A 21,075-nucleotide genomic window follows, 5' to 3' on the forward strand; every position below is an offset into this window, starting at 1 on the left:
TGTCAAACTTGGAACTGAGAAATTTCTTCATACAAGAGGGAGTTGATTTGCGATGTACTTCTAGCTATGGAAGCTATCTACAGTATTTAAAGAGATAGATACTTGGACGCAGAAAGTACCAAGCAGTATAGAGAGAGTATAGGAATATGGAATTGAGATGGAAGATCAGCTATGATTAAGTAATGGTGGTGAAATGAGCCTCAAGTAGCCTTCTGTCTTTCTACATTTCAATGTCCACATGTGTTTAAAAGGGCACTTAACAAGTCTGTGTTAGTAAGATTTCCAGGAAGAAAAATAACAGAAATTTTAGATTACAATATAGAGTTTAGTTATTTTCATTGGTTGGCATACTTGTCAATGTGTTTCTAACCAAATGGTACACAGGTGAGGAGTATAGAGTGCCTTGAAGCAGTATTCTGCCACCATAACTGTTTTACATTTTACTGATTTTCTAAATTAAAAAATATATTGAAGTAGGATTTTTTGAGCTAGTCTACAAAACATTGTGCATCATGTTAAACCAAAAGAAAAATTCCAAAATGTGTCAACAATTTACTAAAAATTAAAAACCAAAATTGTGAGGATGAAAATGTATTCATCCACTTGTAATTATTATGCTCACTTTCCTCAGGTGCAATATACAGTATTAACTTACCAACTCATCTAATTTGTTGATGTAGAAAATTGGGGTGTCAGGTTTTCAATGAATTCATAAAAATAAATACCCACTTTCTGTAAGATCCAACAGTGTGGTAATTTTCAATAAACCATGCCAAAATGAAGATAAAAGAATATTCAAGAAAACTCAGGGAAACTATGATAGAGAAGCAGAAATCTGGGGAAGGGAACAAGACCATCTCAAAGGCACTAAACATACCTCAAAAGCTCAGTGCAGTTCATCATGAAAAAAGTGAAAAAATATGAAACTACAGCCTAGGTCAGGCCACTCATATAAACTTAGTCGACGGAGAAGAATGGCACTTGTAAGAGAGGCTACTGTGATGCCAACAGTCACTATGAGTGAGTCAGTGATTGCAAATGGAAATTAAGTTCATGGCTCCACAATGTCTAAGGCCTTGCACAAAAAGGGTATTTGTAGAATAGTGGCATATTCTTGCCCATAAAGACTTTGCAAAGCATCACTTAGAAGATACTATAAAGATGTGGGAAAAAAGATCTTGTGGTTGCATGAGACTAAGGTAGAACTGTTTGGCCTCAATACTGAACACCAAGTAGCACATGTGGCGTGAATCAAATACTACATATTAGGCAGATAACACCATCCTTATTGTAAAGTACGCTGGAGGTAGCATCAAGCTATGGGACTGCTGTTTAACAGCAGGGACTCGAAATTTGATCAGGTTTGATGGTAAGATGAATGCTGCTATATACAGAGAGATCCTGGATAAAAACCTGCTATCCTCTTCCAGGAAGCTTAAACTAGGGAAGAACTTCATCTTTCAAGTAGGAGAATAACTCAAAGCACGTTGCTTGAGCAACCATGAAGTTGCTTTAAGTGGGGAAACAATGTCCTTGAGTGGTCTAGTCAGAGTACTGACCTTAACCCAATCAAACATCTCCAGCAAGTCCTCAGGATTGCTGTCCACCTCTGCTCCACAGCTAACCTGGCATAGCTTGAGCAATTTTGTAAGAAGGAATGGGAAAATCTTGCTCCAACACGTTGTCCAAAGCTAATACAGACTTATTGAAAAAGACTTCAATGGAGCGAGAGGTGGTTCAACTAATTACTGAGCAAAGGGGGATGAATACTTTTTAACTGCTGATATTTCAGTTCTTGAATTTTTAGTTTTCGATGCTTTACACATTCCCCCTTTTTTTTGGAGCATGTTATTCACAAGTAAAAATTCTCAGTTAAATTGATCAAAATCCCTGGTTGTAATATTCATTTATGTGAACAAAGAGTTGAAGAATAGTTTTACAAGGAACTGTACCTAATGCAATCTACATTAATCCCACGTCCAACCGAAAAACTTCATGAACTATCATCAATAGTGTTCTAAAATCAACAGGTCCAAGAACTTCCTATTCTTCAAAAAATTAATTTCTTTACATTTGAGCATCACTAAAAACAATAACATTTATTCTCAAATTATCCAGCAAAGGTGATGATGGTGACCTGCCCCTTGGAATCATGAAGCGTTTTGTTAAACTTGTTGTGAATAGCACAATGACATAATTGCACTGTATTTTGGTTTTTCAATTTCACTCCTTATTCACTATGTCATGTTATTAAATCTGCAATGAAAGCAAGCAGCTAGGACACTATATCCTGACTCTCATGTCATTTTTGAATGGAGTTTGGCTGACAGTCCAGTTGACGTACAACACCTCAGCAAGGCCAGTACAACTTGGTATAGCAACAGTCTAGTCAAGACTGTAAGAAGGGAGTTGTGGACACAGCGTAGCACATCACAGCAACCAGCCTCCCCTCCACTAACTCCTCACTGCCTCCGTGGAGCAACTACCATAATCTAGGTCATGGGTTAAGGGTGAAGGGTGAAATGTTTAAGGGGAACATGAGGAGAAATGAGCTCCCAGGGCAAACTCGATTTCAATGCTTAAGAAGTTTGGATGGGAGGGGTGTGGAGGGCTATGATCCGGGTGCAGGTCGATGGGACTAGGCAGCTTAAATAATCTGGCATGGCCTGGATGGGCTGAAAAGCCTGTTTATCTGTGTACTTTTTTGTAATTCTCTGCTACTTCTGTGAAGTGGGGATTGTTCTCGCTCCTTCGCTACCCATACCAGCAAGCTCTGAATTGGGACTGTGCCTCCCTCAGGACATTTCTGCCAACTTCATCTCATATTTTTAGCCACTCCTTGAGATGCTAATTTTCATCTGGTTACATTTTTGATAGGTGTCATAATATTTTATGTTTATGATGCAATATTAACTGCAAGGCATTGCTTTTTGATGATACCAATTTTATATCAACCCACTAACAGTGGAAAGATCAACATTAGCCCACAAAAGGATGAAGAGAAAATTATGCCTGATCATCTCCATCTTTCCAACTCTGCAGCTCATATTGAAGGCTCATAATTTGCTTACTTATTCTTTTGTCAAGGCCCGCTTTTCATTTCCTTCAATATTCTTTCCTCAGAGTTTACATAATCATTGACTTGAAATTCTGATCTTAATTAGAGTACACATGGCAATTAAAACCTTTTTTCTTGAGAAATGATGAGCTTCAGATAACAAAAAGCTGGAATTCTCCCCTAGATATCTGTGAATATTGGAAAATAAGACTTAAGAGCAACATCAATATTTTTTGGAAGAAATAAAGAGATATTGAGCTATGACTGATAGAGACACTAACTTGCAAAGATCTATTGCGGAGTGGTCAGCTTCAGTGTTTTTTAATTGGTAATTAATAGTTTGCCCTTACCTACAAAGTTAATGATTCAAGAAATTATCAGCTTTGTTATGCAATTAGCATCAACATTTTCATCTCCAGTAAATATAATGTTGCAGGTAGCTGAAATGGAAGTGTTTTCAGTTGATTAAAGATCAAGATACAATTATTTATATAAAAATCATTTGAAATTATAATAATGCACATTTCATTTTATTCAATAGTTTGCCAAATGAACAAGCAAAATTCATGAATGGCATACGTACAGCAGTACTAATAAGATTACAAAATATAAATATCAGATCTATAACTTCTTTCATAACCTTGAGCATACAAAGTCACACTTCTTACTTTAATTTAAATCCAGAAAAACTGCAAATCTGATATTAAAGCAGAAAATTCTGGAAACAATCAGTGGGTCAGGCAGCATCTGTGAAAAAGGAACCATGTTTCATTTCGAAGACTGTTTTCAGCAATTTCTGCTTTTAAGCCAGCTTTCTTATCTTTCAGATACTCAAGGCATAGCTCCTGATCCCTATATTACTGTAATTAAAATATCAATTTATATTTTTTATTCGAAACAGACTAAAGTTATTAACAAACCAATTCTAGAAAAGTATAAAACAATTTTTTCCAGACATCCAGACTGCGGAGGCTAGACAAGACAGTATCTCCAGTAGAAGATTCTGAATTTAGACACAGAAAGAAATTAAGTTGGGACATAAAAATCATGCATTTCTCAGAGCTTTGACCTTGGGTGTTTCAGACTAACTTATGGCTATAACTAATGAGTAAAAGAAAATAGCCTTTATTTTCAAATAAGAAGAGAATACAATTTGAAACTGACTATTTGCTGGTCAAATTTCTATTGAATGTGTATTTCAATAGCTGGAAATACACAACATTCATATATATCTGGCCATCACAAAGCCTCCATTACTGTGTGAAAAAAGGGTAAAAAAATATGGTTTGTGATCTGTTCATTCATGAAAAAAAACCTGCTTGTTTTCTTATGTTATGAAGTGTACACTATTCACAGTTGTGAATTACCAGTTTACCCAGAATTCTATAAAAATAGATTGTGCTTTTATTCATTTTACATATGCAGATCTGGGTAGCAGAGATTAAAAAAAAAGCACAAACTTGTATTTTAAAGAAAAGAATCAGTGCGCAAGAAACCACAGCACAAAAGTTGCAGTAACTCTGAAGAACCTTATTTTTTCAACAAATAATGAATGCAAGAATAATTCATGATTTGATGTTATGTAATATGAATTATGCAGCACTATAGTTTTTCTGTCTACAGTATTAAACTTTAAACTGATGTACAGTTCATTTTTATATCAAATTTGCTGTTTATAACTTCCAGTAATGCATTTTGCAGCGTTTATTGAAACCAGCACGAAGGGAAAAACATACATGACAACTTGACATTCGATGATTTAATTGAGGTGCAATAATTTATAATATGGTTAAAGGCATGGCAAATTTCCATGCAGTGTAATCTTTAGAGATAATATAATTTTTGATTATCAGAAATGCAAGTTCAACAATCTAATGCTAATCAGTGGATTCTGACAAACAGAATAAATGACTTGATGGAACAACTTCTGTCACGGTTTGGGTAATAATGACGCCTGTGTGAAACCTTTATGATCTGTTGAACATTTTTCATACAGATCTATAATGATTATCATTATCGCATTTAGTATCAAGGCAAAACAACTTTCCTGTATTATTAAATTTATACACTGGAGTTTCTTGCAGTGAAAATTCAAAATTATAATTTATACTTTTGTTCAATTCTACTGTAATCTTGATTGTTTCAGGGTGGCATTTACAGATTTGCAGCTTTTACTCTCAACTTTGCTCCTTTTCTCCCCAGAACACTCCGCGGTGCACCCCCCCCCCCGCCCCCCCAAACTCGGCCCCAACACATGTTTCTCAAAACAGTAATAAAATTCTTTGGTTCTGTAGCAACAAAATGTACAATCCCACCAAATAACTCCACTGCATCTACTACAATAAATACTGTAACAGAATGAAACATTCTGCAAAAACGAATTCTTTGCCACATGATCTCTGTGGACAGAAAATGCGCTGTAGCAATTAAATTGCAAACATTTCAGAACCAACTGAGACTAAGATTTTAATAAATGAAATATTAAGTATCAGTGCTACCAATTTACTGTAGATTTGAAATTCACCTAGGACCAGCATTTCCATACATTGCAAATGAAATGTGTCCTAAATTATAGTTAGTGAATAAAGTTGCACAATGTGAAATAATGAAATAGAAACATAATTATACACTATTTGTAGTACTTTCTGATGGAAACATTTGTCTATCAGTGCAAGACATACACATAACCAAAGTTAGTGACTTACATAATTATGCAGTGCAATCACTTTTGAAAGAGAAATGAACTGTGATCTACTAGTAACATGTCAATTAACCAGATTTGACTGCAACTTGTGTGAATCAACATTCTGATTTTGATAATTTTCTTCCAGATTAAGCAGCAGGTCGAATACGCATATTAGAAATAATTTGTAACTACAGTACAATTAGTTAAACTAGGAAAGAAACCACATTCTTAAAATAGGAATGCAGTCAAAAGCAGAATAACTTAACTAATGTTAAAGCAACGAAAATCAAATCAATAGTCAAGAAGCATCTTTGCTTATTTTATATAAAGAAACCTAATATAGAATTTAATGTAAGTTACTTATCAGCCGAAACAAACAGAAATGTCAATATTCCTCTTTGTCTTTTCAGAATTATCACCTGATTTCACTATTTTATCAAAGTTTGACTGAAATTCACCACTGTGATGCTGAGAGTCCAACTCTTCCTTACAAATAAAATCTGAACTCTAAATTATGAAGTGTTTGCTGTGAAATGCTATGGCTTGGCACGACCTCGTTCAAAAGCATGATGCTCCTCATGAGCTGTAAAAAAGCACATGGATAACAGCAGTATTTTAATTAATAAGCTTTAAAAATGTCACTATTTCTTTATTAGAAGGAGTCCAATCCCCAAATATAAATAGCCTGTTAATGTTAATTCACAATAAGTGATCACTGTTAAACTTGTGCACCAAGAATCAGGTTATATTCACCTACTGTGTTACATTGCAATCATTGTGGGAAATAAGTGTCTATCCACATTTGACTGGAGATGCTAACAATGGGATCTTAAATAACAGGAAAAAGTAATTGAGGAAAGAGTAAAGGATGTTCCAATGCAAAGCAGATCAGAAGTGTAACAGAATGAGAATTAACTTCATATATGGAGGATGAATTTCTAATTCGCAGCTAGAGGTAGATTATCACTCAATTTGCTATTCCACTTAGTGATATACTGCTTAAAGCCATCTTTCAAAAAGGACAGTTATCTAGACTGATGAGACTATTTTGTGCAATCAAGCTTTGATATTTTTGATAAATGACAAGATAAGCTCCCAGAAAAGAATTGGTAAAGCCTCAGAACTTGCAGCCTGTTGATCATCTTCTATTGGATCAAATACTGTGTTTTGTTTTGTAATTGTTTTTCATTTAAATTTATGAAAAGCAGTTCAATATTTGTAGAAAATCCAGGGACCGAGGGAAAGAACTTTAAATATTCGCAATGACAATGGAAAATACTAATGGGATTAAAGGTTGACAGGTCTTCTAGATATAGTACTTTGCATTTTATGGTCTTAAAATTAGTCACTACAGAGGTGGTGAATGACCTTCCAAAGATCACTTGATTCTGGAAAGGTCCCAGGAGACTGAAAAACTGCAAATGTAATACTCCTGTTCATGAAAAGAAGGTGACAATAGCTGGAATCTACAGGTGAATTAGCCTAAACTATATTTATAGGAAAATATTGGCAGCTGTTATATTAGAAATAAAAAATATTGATAAATATATGATAGTAGAGATGATGTGGAAATAAATTACATTCATGAAACAGTGACGTTTTATACTATGTAATGAGTTGGGAATCAATAGAGGTGGTGCTTTGAATTTAAGCAGCTTGCTTGGATATAGAGAACAAAACTTCATTTTACCCTGGACATCATCTCAACAAACCTATTTTTCTGGGATTTGTTCTATAAATTTGTGCAATATTTACAGCTACTCGATTCTCCCTTAAAAGGAGCTGTATGGGACCTCAAACTTGCTTGGTTGAAAAGAGTCACTTCCAGTAAATTAATTAATTCCAGGTCCTTGAACTAATCCAAACATCTATTAATATATATACTGTACATATGACAGAATAATGTTACAACTATAGCTATGAAAGAAATCCAATATGTACTGTGAATTTTGTTTTAAGTAATCACTGGTTTGCAATCAAGTGACAGGAAGCTTAAGAAGAGTGCAAGAGAGGGGGAGGAGATGAATCCTGATCATCAAGATTTTAATTTGGTACATCCCAACTAATTTCTTTTCAAAATAGAAACAAAAAAAATGAGCTGAGAATCTGCAGACAAGTTCAAAAATTTCAAAAGGAACTTTTGTTACTATCACTATATGGTAATTTCTGATAATAAACAAACAATCATCAACTTCTTTATTTTCTAATGTGCTAGAGGTTTTTTTGATGATCAAAATTAAAACCACTGCACAGGGCAAAGTGTTGCATACAAATGAGTGGAAGAAAATTACCTCATCACTCACGTCAACAGTTTGCAATCAACAGGGTTAATATGGAGTTACAGCAATGTATATTTATGAGTAAATTAACTTATTTGAAGAGGATGTATAATCATTACAAGATCTGAACACAATTTTATCAATATTTTCATTTTATCTATTAGTCAACAGAAATAAGAGGGTCTCTTCTGAGTGTTATATAGGACCTTAAAATTGTAATTTAAGAATAGGGTTTTAAATGGAACTTAATCTGCAAAGGTGCCTGAATGCTTCAATATTTCTTATGAATTACACGAAGAATTCATTTTCCCCCCAAAACCTGAAGATTTTAGGCAACAAACAGGAAACTGAAGAAACTCAGTGGGAAACCTCTGCGGAGGGGATAGTTGATGATTTGGGTTGAGACCCTTCATAAGTCAATACATATTGTAATTACATATAGACCAGACCAGGTGGAAGTGATAGGGTAATCTGTAAACTAGTCAGGTTATTTTTATAAGAATCCTGGATATCCTTTTAATGGATTACTGATCATCTCAATTGTTAGTCCACTGAGAGCAGCAGTGCCAATTTCATTTAATATTTTGCTTAAGAGCTACTACCAGATGGTAACTGGGTACCATGGTTCTCAAATATAAATAAACAAAATCAGGATTTACAGCCAAATTGAATCGATATGCAGAAGCAATTGGCAAGGGGAAAAATGGTGGTGGATGGGGAACTCAAATTAACATTTATGTTACAATGTAAACTTCAAATTGTTAAGAATGAAATAAAAGTTTCATGAAAAAATTTAGGCATTAATACTTACGCTTATAAAACACTGCCTTAAAAGTTACTTTTGGGAGAAGCTGATAAATCTTTTGTATAATAGTTACTTCATTTGCTCCAGCAGCATTTACATTCCAAACTTGAATAATGTCTTCACGATCTCGAACACTGACACTGACACCAACCACCTCATCATCTGTGGAAAGTAACATCTGCAATAAGTTATAGATCAATCTTTATATTTTCACTTTAAAATATAAGCAAAGCATAATAAGAAATAATTTGCATGGAGTTATTCAAAATATGATACAAAATATTTGTCACAGGTGTGAATGTACCCCCTATCCAAATTTGTAATGTAATCCCCACTAATATTAAGTAACCAATAAAGATATAATGGTGAAGATCAACTTTTCAAAGTATCCTCACCATCTTAGTCGACAATTTAACAGTTAAGTTGTTTGTAAGATCTAATTTTTAAATGAACCTCAGCACCATTACACATTGTAGCAGAGTGAACAGCATTCTGTTAGAAGCTTGATACAAGCTTCAAATTAGGCACTTTAAAATCATCGATATTTAAGCATTAAAAAACTATCAGATCTCTGTAATGTTCTTCACCAGTCATGAGTGGAAGCACAGGAAAGAAGTCAGGATATGGTAGGAAGCAAGAGAAAAGAAGAGATGTAGAGACAAATACGAAGATACAGAATGAGGAATAAAATGCTGCCAAGAATGAAAGCATATCTAAATAGAAAAGCTGGAGGCTAGCAGTGGGATACCCAAGTATGGAACAGATGGCAATGGGTCGACAGCATGTCAGGTATCATTATAAAAGCTAAGTTATGACTAACCTGTTTGCTTTTGTATTTTTGCTGGGCATTATACAGAGAGCACACTTGATAGTTAAAAGGGAGGTACATTTTCGTTGTACTGTGCAAGTGAACCTGTTTCTGCTTTGAAAACTGTTCCAAACGGGGAGCTTATTTTTTACCTCTAGTATCGAATTTAATGTTTCTGCTGTACAAGAAATGCCATCATACATGGCACATCTATGATGCAAAAGGGAAGGGGGAGAAATTTTGTTTTTTTCCCAGATAAGCACACTAATCAGAAAATAGACAAAGTTATCACTAATCATAACATTGAACATGGAACACCACAGTGCAGGCCCTTTGGTCCACATTTATTCTGCTGACCCTTTAACCTATACCAAGTTCGATCTAACCTTCACCCCCCCCAACACACACACACACAACACTCCATTTTTCTTTCATCATTGTGCTTATCCAAGAACCTCTTATTTAATATATCTGCCTCTACCACCACCCCTGGCAGCACATTCCATACATCTACTAATCTCTGTGTAAAAAAAATCTACCTCTGATATCCCCTTAGACTTTCCTCCAAATACCTTAAAGTTATGCCCCCACATATTAACCATATCTGTTCTTGGAAGAAGTCATTGCCACTCATCTTGTATCAAACTAACTGTATCTATAGGGCTAACAAGAGCTAATCTGATCATTCAGATCCGTAATTGTGTCAAGCGATAGACTTTCAGGTGATGGTCTTCCTTTTCTTACATATGTCCATATACAATATGTTTTACAGTGGAGTCACCAGAAACAGGAACTGTGCCAGTTTCCATTCTCTTAAGTTTTTTCTTGGGTGGATGGGGCATTGAGGGAAAGGGTACAACTTTACATGCAACTACGCACTGCACAACATTTCTCCTTCTCCTATGTGAAATAATCTAGCAGAATTTGGAGAAGCTATTCCATTCCTTCTTTCCTTTAAAATATTATTTTCTTTTAAGGAATTCAAAGCCACCACTTTAAGACAAGGGAAGTGGAAATCTTGTTATTTCATCAGCATAGAGCACTCCAAATTCTTGCTTCTAATCTTGAACAACTTAACCAAAAAATGTCATTAAAAGTACTGAAGGCAATAATGTCACCCATATGCCTGATCTTACCTTCTGCGCAGCAATCTACAAATTGTTCACCAATTGTAGCCAGTAATAACTCTTTCCAAACAGCAGACTATCACAAGAAACAGATAAAGAACACCTCTTAGTAATGTCTTTATAAATTCCTAATACTTAAGATATTTGCAAATATGTATCCCAAATATGAAATTAACCATCTAAGCAAGGTCACAATGCAAGTTCAAAAATTTAAGAATGGCAATAATTCTGAAAAGAATTGAATTGATGAAGAATTCTTAAACAAACAAAATGATTGCATGATCAACAAAAAAGCAGATTTGATAGAATTAAGTCTTACATCTCTAATCTGTGTTTCCGAAGCTTGGTTTTAAAACACTTTACAATGAATGTTTACATTTTAAAACATAGTTATGTTGTAACTAAAGAAACAGGATAACCAGTGCCTTATATACAAGCTATACAAGTCTTTACAAATTATAATAATGACTATGTTATGTTTCCAGAAATATTACATTAGGGATGCATATTACATTGGATAAGCAACAACTCCCTTTTTTTTTGAAAGGGAAGGGGCATGAAATTTTAGATTAGGTTAGATGACATTAGCATCATACACACCAGAGTGCAAAGAAATTCTTTGCTTGCATGAAGTTCACAAAGCAAACAGCATATATGGTAATAGTAAATACAAATATGAATACAGAAACAGTAAATTGCATCTGTCTCAGACTTGTACGGAGCATCACATTTTATACTTGAATCAATCTTTTGACAAATGATGGGACTATAATTTGAGCCATATGCCACACACAAAGAATATTCAATTGGAATTGGGTCGTTCTCTGTTTATATATGACATATAAGTCAAGTTTAAATGTGATTCAACAATATATGAATACTCATGAATACCCCCAAACGAAACAGCGTTACTCTGGAGCAAAGATACAAAATACAGTACCAACAATCATACACAACACAAAGCACACATAGCACATACAAGACAGCAGAAAAATACAATACCACAAAAAATATAAAGTCCAAGTCCCTGAGTCCATAAATGTTGCAGCAGCCTGTAGTCAAACACAATATATCCTGTCTTCTGCTGAGCAAACACTAGAGGACAGCACTGACTCTAATATGTACACTGCACCACACTGTCTCTGGCACTTACTCTAGTGGAGTGTACAGACTTCGATGCCTCTCTCTTGGACAGCTGCAAGCAGATGGCACCACGGCTTGAGGCCTAGTCCTCACTATGACCGTGGCTACGCAGCTCCCCCACTGTCCACCAATAAACCAGTGTATTTGACTTGCAGTTTTCCACGTTAACAATGTCCAACAGGGTTTTGTGATCACAAGAAAAACAACTAAGACAATCACTCGCTGTTAAGACTGCACACCTCCTTCATGCTCTGACTCCAACGTCTCTCTGACGGAGGCAGAAGCACAGTCTGCACCAAGTCCAGCTCCTTCAGTTTCTCTGCCAACAAGCAATTCATTAATGGGGTAGATCTAGAGGACCTTAACTTCTTAATGCCTAGTAGGATCTTGTGAATATGAAAAATGTTTTAAAAAAAAGACAATTAACACCTTTCGTTAGCTTTGTGGAAGACACTGCATCCAAGTGTACCAGCATCTTAACAGAAGATTAGCAATACAGAGCTCAAATTTCAGGCTATCTCCATTCATCATGTAAAAGATAAACGTTCCAAATAAGAGCCACTATTCCTTCAAGTCATCAGCTGGAATGTGGCTTCCTCTTTCTGCACTGTATCATGTACTTTTTCGATGGAGACAAAAATGACTGTATGCAGAAGTGATCCTAGTCATTCTTTTCACATCCTTAATTACTGAGCTTTTAAACTTAAGAAAAAAGCAGCAACATTTGGTTAGCTGTAAAGCTCTCTCAAAATTAAGGCATAAAAGTTCTGATTTGAAACTCTCCTTCTGCCTACCCCCCAAAGCAACACCCCCCCCCCACCACTACTATCGCCAAAAGTGAAGGAAAACTTTGGATTTATTTCAATCCTTCCCATTCTTTCCTGTTCTGCTTCTTAAAAAAATCAAGAACTTAAAGGTTGATAATGCCTACTAAATGCAGGTTTGAAGATTCTCTCTCTCTCTTTAAGTAGCTGCAAATGGGTGCTTCAAAAATTGTATGTCATGTTGACATCAAAAAAGAAAATAAAGTACTTTAACACTGAGATCACAGGTCCACAACCTGGGGTCCACAGACATTTCAATTAATGGTAGAGACCCATGGCATAAAATGGAATCCCTGACTTAGACAAAGGTACAGTATCCAGAAATACTGTATCTACTTAAGTACTGCCAACTTTTAATATGATAATGGCCTACAAAACAAGAATTTTCTTAAGATCAGAATGTTCCAAAACCTATAAGACTATAAACTTCTTTATCTGCACTTAAGGCTATAGCATAAACACCAAAATGAAACACCAGATTATGTTGCTTGGGGGATATTGACTTTAATATGAATGGAAAAGATGGTTGGCTAGTAAGGAAGTGAAATTAGATCATTTAAATCTCTACCTTTATAATGGTGAGTTTCTATTAACTCTATGCTGCAATTACACAAGTGGTAGTTGTGTAATGCTCGAGTTTGTATCTCCCATTTCCTCAGTTAGCACTGCAGAAGAATTTCTTTACCAACTTTACAACCGCAACCAACTTTACAATTCTACTTTCCAATACAATTGCATGCCATATTCCAATTTATCCTGTTTTTTTAAAAAGGTTCTGATATTTGGACTTTGCATTCACTTCAAAGCTTTAGGAAATCAGTGGTTATATTTTATACCATTGAGCTGAATACACATCTTGCCCTCAGAGTAAACTTCTATTAGAATCATCTGCCCAAGGCAAATTGTTATTTCAATACTGCTGGGCTAACTATTCAGGCAACCCTCCAGAAAATACATGGTGATGCAGAACAGCTTTCTGAAATGTCTCAGAAGAATTTATTGCTTTCCTGATACACTTACAGTATGCTCTTTTGAAATTTTCATTTTCCACAATCCTCCTTTGGCATTACTCTCGTCTTCCCTTTGAAAAGCACAAAAAAGTAAATTCAAATGTAAGGCATTGTAATGTTACATATAGTCAGTGTTCCACTTTCTTTTAGATGTTCAAATAGTACAACCAATTTCCTACCACAGTGGCCGCCTTTCTCCTCTCATTAAGTGGTAACTACAGCGCAAAGGCAAACTAGTCACTGTAGGAATATTATTGTAGACACTCCAGAAACTCTGAGGAGAGAAAGGGAAATACAATTAGCTCAAAATAAAACAAATAAAGTTCAGAGAAGAGAAATATGATATTCAAATTATAAACATTCCATACTTCTAAGTTACTTATTTATTCAAATGAATTAATAATTTTCATTGTACATTTTATAAAATTGCACATGAATAACACCATAAAATATGGTGGATGACAAATAGGCAAAAGAGAACTAATAGATAACAAAACCTTCTATCTCCATTGTAGCGCTTTAGAGTTTGAGTTATGCAGACATAACATGACTATTGTCACATTATTATCAACGATCTGGAAGATAATGTGGTAAACTGGACCAGAACATTTGCAGATTACACCAAGATTGGGGGTGAAGCAGACAGTGAGGAAGGCTATTAAAGCCTGCAGTGGGATCCAGACCAGCTGGGAAAATGGGCTGAAAAGTAGCAGATAGAATTTAATGCAGACAAATGTGAAGTGTTGCACTTGGGAGGTCAAACCAGGGCAAGATTCACAGGATGTGCAGTAGGGCACAGGGCAGTGCAGTAGAACAGTGGGATCTGGGATACAGGACCTTAATTTCTTGGAAATGGTGTCGCAGGTAGATAATGTCATAAAGAGAACCTTTGGAACATTAGCCTGCATAAATAAATTATTGAGTACAGGAGATAGGATGTTAGATTGTATAAGACATTGGTGAGACCTACTTTGGAATACTGTGTGCCATTTTGGTCACCTACCTACAGAAAAAGTTATCACTGAGATTTAAAGTGTGCAAAGAAAATTTACAATGATGTTGCCAGAACTTGAGAACCTGAGTAAAATGGAGAGTTTGAATAGGTTAGGAATTTATTCCCTCGAGAGTAGGAGAATGAAGGAAGGTTTGACAGAGGTATACAAAATTATGAGGGTATAGATAGGGCAAATGCAAGCAGGTTTTTTTTCCACTAAGGTTGGATGAGACTAGAACTAGATGTCACGGATTAAGGGAGAAAGGTGAAATGATTGCACCAGTAGTGGTAAATGAGGGCTCAATTTCAATATTTAAGAGAAATTTGGATAGGTACATGGTTGGAAGGATATAGAGGGCTATGGTCCAGGTGCAGATTAATGGGACTAGGCAGATTAATAGTTCAGCACAGACTAGATGGGCTGAAAAGCCTGTTTCAGTGTTGTAGTGTTCTATAATTCTGTGGATGTGAGTACCAGCTCACTGAATCCATTGACCATCAACAATCCATTTACCCTGATCCTGCATGAATCTCTTTTCTTTAATCTACCCATATTCTTATCTGCTCATTCTACTATTCAAATTTATAATGGGCAATTAACTCAACAATCTGCACACCTTTGGGAGGGAGAAGGAAATCCATGCAAAATCTGCACAGGTAGCACCCAAGGTCAGTATCAAACCTGGGTGTCTGGCATTGTGAAGTTGTGGCCTTACTGGGAGGCACAGTGATCCAAATATCAAAAAGCTACCTGAAAATAAGGAAGTCTACTCAGACTGAAACTATTCCCGGAGTGTTGGTCACAAAACAGTTACTGCAATCAGGAAAAGTGATTAGTTACTTAATGGTTTGGTATAACAGTTGGGCAGAGGCCGACATTTTCCATCACTGATAGCACAAAAATCAAAGCTCAAAGCCAATACATTTTTTGCTGTATTAGTAACCCAAGAATCTATTAATTATCTTGTCTGTTTATCAGTGCAGGGTTTAGAGCAATATACTGCACAGTCCTTGTCATTTAACTTCTCCACAGTTTGTCAGTCCATGCTGCTCATAGCAATAAAGCAAAGGTAGCATGCTATAGACAGTAAGTGTGTTCATAGTTGTTTTTCAGGTTACATATCAAACTTCATTTTTTGTAATTATTCATTGAACCCCAGGATAAACAGAACCATGTTATGCTTTCATGCATCTAACACTTTAATCATAGCTACTTCAAAATAAAAAATAACTCTTCACTGACAGAAATTATCCTGGGTCATCAACACACATTTTATTGTTACCAGGCAAACTGCTCACGCAGTTCCAGGCACAACTCTCATGAAGTAGATATGAATATTTCCTGGGTGTTCTTAAATAAGATTAGAATTATGGTTTACAGTTATTAAATAATATAGATTCAGATTTATCATGTGTACATTGAAACATAGTGAAATATGTCATCTGCGTTAACAACCAACACACCCAAGTACGTGCTGGGAGCAGCCAGCAAGCATCTCCACACATTCCTGCACAAACATAGCATGTGCACAATGCTTTGCAGAACTCCACAGAACAGACCAAGCAATAAAACAACAACAGTGGGAAATTAAAAGCCTTGTTCCTCCTTCCCTCCCTCCCACACATATACAGTCTTCCAACCCCAGGACACACATGGATTTGCAGACCCAGACTCCTGCCATTGGGCCTTAATCCGGACCTGTGATTGACCATTGGGTCTTGACCCAGAATATGCCAATGATGACAGATGAGGACCTGAATTTCAGTCCTTGACTGCCGGACTCATTGATGATGGGACCACAAACAATCTTGCTGATCTGCAGGCCCGACATCTGGCCACATCCTCACCATTGGCCTTCAAATGTAGAGTGGAAGCTTAGACTCCAAGAAGGCTTAGACTCCCACATGTCCTCTAACTTCCCATCTCTTTCTCTAAACCCTAATCTGACCTTTAGTTCCCCTCTCTGTCCCTACACAATTTAAAACAAGCCTAAAGCAATAACTAAGTCGAAGCCATGGTGGGTAGGACTGTGAACTGAAACCTCACACGTAGCATTTGTTGGTTTAAAAGAATGCCCTCAGCACCCAGAGGAAAAACAAATGAAGCATGTAATTTAAATAAACTATGCTCTTCAGCTTTGATAAACTTCATTTAAATACAACTGCCTTCTAAATCCATCTGTCTCATGCAATGCTTGCACATCCTATACAGTAATGGAAAAGGAAGTGTCAACATATGTGGAAAACATCTGATTTAACACCACTTTATTATTCATTGAGGCATGAAAATCTGAAATTCCATGAGAATAGTAAGCACAACTTGCACAGAACAGATTTTAAACAGCAAGAAGGGATATTAAGAGATGAGAATCTGAACAGATGGTTAAACACAAGATACTGTATGCTAAAAGCAAGGTCTCCAGGCAAATGTTTTCTAGTATAGGAGCCATTGTTTCAAGTCATGGCCTTGGTTGATTTTCCATTTTTAAAGCGCTTGTTAAATAATGGCTCTCGCAGTTTAAAATGCAAGACGACTAATTTGTTGGTGTGGAAATTGAAGCCCTAAATATACCGGCATAAGAGATTATTCAAGGAAAAAAGGCCTACTGGTATTTTTTCGGCACAGAGGAAAAGCTAATTCGCCATGTTAAAGCTACACAGCCACAGCAAAACAGCACATCAGATTCAGGTCAGGTACAGTGTATATTTTAATCAAACATTTGGGTTCAGGTTAGGCTGTGCTGTGCAAGACAGCCGTAGTACCAAATCCAGGTGTCAGCCACCTGCTTCTTTTTGCCTGTGCATGCACTTTTCTTGATCAATGTGCGTGCAGCATGGGAAGTCTTCTTCCCTGCATTCCTTATCATGCTTCTGGGTCACGCATGGAATACATTTCAAGTATTCTTGCTTAGTTTTAGTTTGGCTGTGGCTGTTTTAGATTTGCTCTAGTTTTGACTTTGAGTTTGATCAGACCTATACTTACTGCTACTCTGCTAGTGGAAATGATTATGGAAATACAAGGAAAGATAGTGAAGAGGTTTCAGTAAGGTTAATCACTCTTCCCATTCTTTGACAGTCAGTATGGACAGTAAACAGTAAGGCAGTAGAGAATTTTACAGAACCATAGCCTGGTCTAAACTATTCAGCTCCTTAACTGAACTTTCATTTAAGTACAAATTCAACATTCCCTTTCTATGAGAGATCTGGATTGACCACCTCATCCTGTTCCGCTTCCTATGTTTGAAACTGTAACTCATATACTGGAAATACACTTAGTATATGAAATGTATATTTTTAGTGTGACTATTGGGAGCAATAACCAAGTGTTTTCGCATGCATTCAAAAAACATCTATGAACACACCACTTGATGTAGTAGCGGGAATCTCAGTCAATATTTTCACATTCTTGGTTTGTGGTACAATCTAACTTCTCAATGTAGCGTCAGGCAGAATCTGGAAAAACCCACAAGTTTTGTGAATCCATCATATTTTGTGAATCCTTTATTAAATGCTTATGTTTAGGTTGAACTGTTTTATAGAAACCTAGATATGCAGCAGATGGCTTGAAACTACACACGGCATCATATTCTATCCAAGTGGCTGATGCCAATTAGCCCAATCAATTAACAGTGCAGGTTCACAAAGACTCCCAAATATTTTGTTATAATTGCAGTTTCTTCCATTAGGCAGACAATAAGCAGATGTCCATTTTTTGATGCTTGTCAGTTATCAACACTCATCAAATGTTATCAAAAATCAAATAACAGAACACTAGCAGTTTACTGATACCACATTACTCAGATGCCAGGTCAGACATCACTGACATTTTTAAGCAGCCTATTGGTTGTTAGGAAGCACAGCACTTGATTTTGTTTTTTATCTTCACAAACATAACATTATTCAACCATTAAAATTAATTAAACGTCAGGAATACAATGAAATTTTTAGGTGATGTGTAGAATTTAAATAGCTGATAATAATGAACATTTTTGACTGTTTACTCAACTATTGAATATTCAAATATACACCCTCACACAATTATATACTAAGCAAAACAGATCATTCTGGATGAAGAAAATCAGTTAACAATGCAAAGTAGTCTGATAGTTGTCAGCTCTGAATTTCAGTTACGTTTCAATTTATTGGCTCAGGCATATAGCAAAAATTAACATACTTGATGAAATTAGGTACAAATTGACTGGTTGTGCACAACAGAAAGTAATGGCTTACCCAGCACTACTTGGATGACCAAGGCCCCATCACGATAAACAGAATACATGTATACAATTGCAGTTTCTGTTACTTTTGATCGACTTTAAGACTAAAAGACATAGGATAATTAGGTCATTCAGCCCATCGTGTCTGTTCCACGATTCAATCATGGCTGATTTATTTTTCTTCTCAATCCCATTCACCTATTTTATCTCTGTAACCTTTGACACCTTTACTAATGAAGAACCTATAAGCCACTGCTTAAAATATATCCAATAACTTGGCCTCCACAGCCATGCCAATGAATTCCACAGACTCACCACCATCTGTCTAAACAGATTCCTCATCTCTGGTCTAAGGAAATTCCTTCTTTTCCGAGTCGGTGCCCTTCTGGGCCTGGACTCTCCACATTCTCTCTTTCGAGGCCTTTCACTATTCGATAGTTTCAATGAGATGCCCCTTCATTCTTCTAAACTCGAGTGAGTACAGGCCCAATGCCATCAAATGCTCCTCACAAGTCAACCCTTTCAATGCTCGAGTCTTTTCTCATAAACCTTCTCTGGACCTGCTCCAATAGTAGCACATCATTTTCTAGATACAGGGCCTAAAACTGCTCACTATATTCCAAATATCATCTGACCAATGCTTTATAAAGCCTTAGCATTACACCCTTACGAAGCAAGAACTAGGCATCCTTTCAAATATCCAAAATAAGGAACAAGTTTTAACGTGCAAGCAAAGCCTGACAACTGGATGAATGTTACTGTAGCCCTCATTAACCACTTCAAGAAGGATTTACATTATTATCTGAAAAGTCTACAGATTAGCTGCAGATCTCAAATATTTCACGATGACTCTCAATTCCACATTTCTTGGCACCTCCAACCACTCAATCCACCCTGCCTGACCAGAGTCACTTCACGCTGATGGCAGTAGTTTTGTGACCAATGATCACTTCATTTAATAAAAGCCATATAAGCATGTTTTAAAGTAAAGAGCTAAACACTTGCAGGCAGTCCAGAAGCTCAAATATTTGCCCAAGGATGTTACTGGTCTATTTTCAGAGGGAAAAAATGGAAGTTTTCTCAAATTCTCAGGGTTCCAGCAGTGGCTCAGGGGCAGGACTCTTACCGCTGGGTTAAAAGATTAGCATGTTGAACTCGTACCCCAGAGACCTGGGCACCAAATCAGTGCAGTGTAGGATAATAGCTCTACTTATGGTGGTGTCATTTTGAGATGAAAAAATTAAACGAAAGGTCTGTTAACTCCCTTTGGTGTTAGTCCAAGATCGTATCTATTCTCTTGTTGTTCATTTTCCATGACAGCTTTGATAATTGAAAAATAGGTCTCAGAGCTTCAGGAGGAGAATACTGGTGATTGTTAAAACCTTCTGTTATGAATCTTACTACCCATACCAATAAAGCTGGAATAAAGAACTCTCAAAGTTTAGTACATTTTATTTTATAAACAAACCTTCCAATAGAAAATTTGACAACTCCATGTAGGTTTCATGTTCTTTTTCATTCATAAGGCATTTATTGTTCTAAGTTCCTGAATATTTATGGAATGTGCAGAAGTACTCAAGTCTGTATACATTCTCTCATGATCATACACTACTCAGAGCATTTATCTCTGTCATTCCCCATTAAGATTAGATTAGATTAGATTCAACTTTATTGCCATCGTGCCGAGTACAGATACGAAACCAATGAAATGCAGTTAGCATCTGACCAGAAATGCAAAAAATAGTGTTATTTACAAAATAACTGCGAATAAAAAGTAAGTGCTACAGCACACAAATATAAGAGTACTGAGACAGAACAATATGGGTGCAATACTGCTTAGCGCTGTGCTATGAGGTTCAGCACGGTCACAGCCTCAGGGAAGAAGCTCTTCCTGAGTCTGCTGGTGCGGGAGCGGAGGCTCCTGTAGCACCTACCAGATGGGAGGAAAGTAAAAAGTCCATGGTTAGGGTGAGATGCATCCTTGATAATGCTTTTTACCTGACCCAGGCAGCATTTATGGTAGATGTTCTCAATGGTGGGCAATTGGGTGCCGATAATCTGCTGGGCAGTTTTCACCACATGCTGGAGTGCTTTGCGGTCCGATACAGGGCAACTGCTATACCA

The 21,075-nt window shown here is 36.4% G+C and overlaps 1 protein-coding gene across 1 annotated transcript in view; it reads right to left on the bottom strand.

Annotated features, from left to right (window-relative positions):
• Nucleotides 1-3,581: 3,581 nt before the first annotated feature.
• The window catches only part of eif4e3 (eukaryotic translation initiation factor 4E family member 3), a 65,105-nt gene continuing 47,611 nt past the window's right edge, over nucleotides 3,582-21,075 (bottom strand). Inside the window, exons 3-7 of the mRNA XM_072280580.1 lie at nucleotides 13,920-14,014; nucleotides 13,751-13,811; nucleotides 10,773-10,839; nucleotides 8,835-8,990; nucleotides 3,582-6,327 (exon numbers count right to left, since the gene is read on the bottom strand). Of these exons, the coding sequence (XP_072136681.1) occupies nucleotides 6,281-6,327; nucleotides 8,835-8,990; nucleotides 10,773-10,839; nucleotides 13,751-13,811; nucleotides 13,920-14,014 (426 nt within the window). The 3' untranslated portion in view covers nucleotides 3,582-6,280. The remainder of the gene's footprint in view (nucleotides 6,328-8,834; nucleotides 8,991-10,772; nucleotides 10,840-13,750; nucleotides 13,812-13,919; nucleotides 14,015-21,075) is intronic.

The sequence above is a fragment of the Mobula birostris genome, chromosome 16, assembly GCF_030028105.1.
Source record: "Mobula birostris isolate sMobBir1 chromosome 16, sMobBir1.hap1, whole genome shotgun sequence".
Classification (NCBI taxonomy): Eukaryota; Metazoa; Chordata; class Chondrichthyes; order Myliobatiformes; family Myliobatidae; genus Mobula; species Mobula birostris.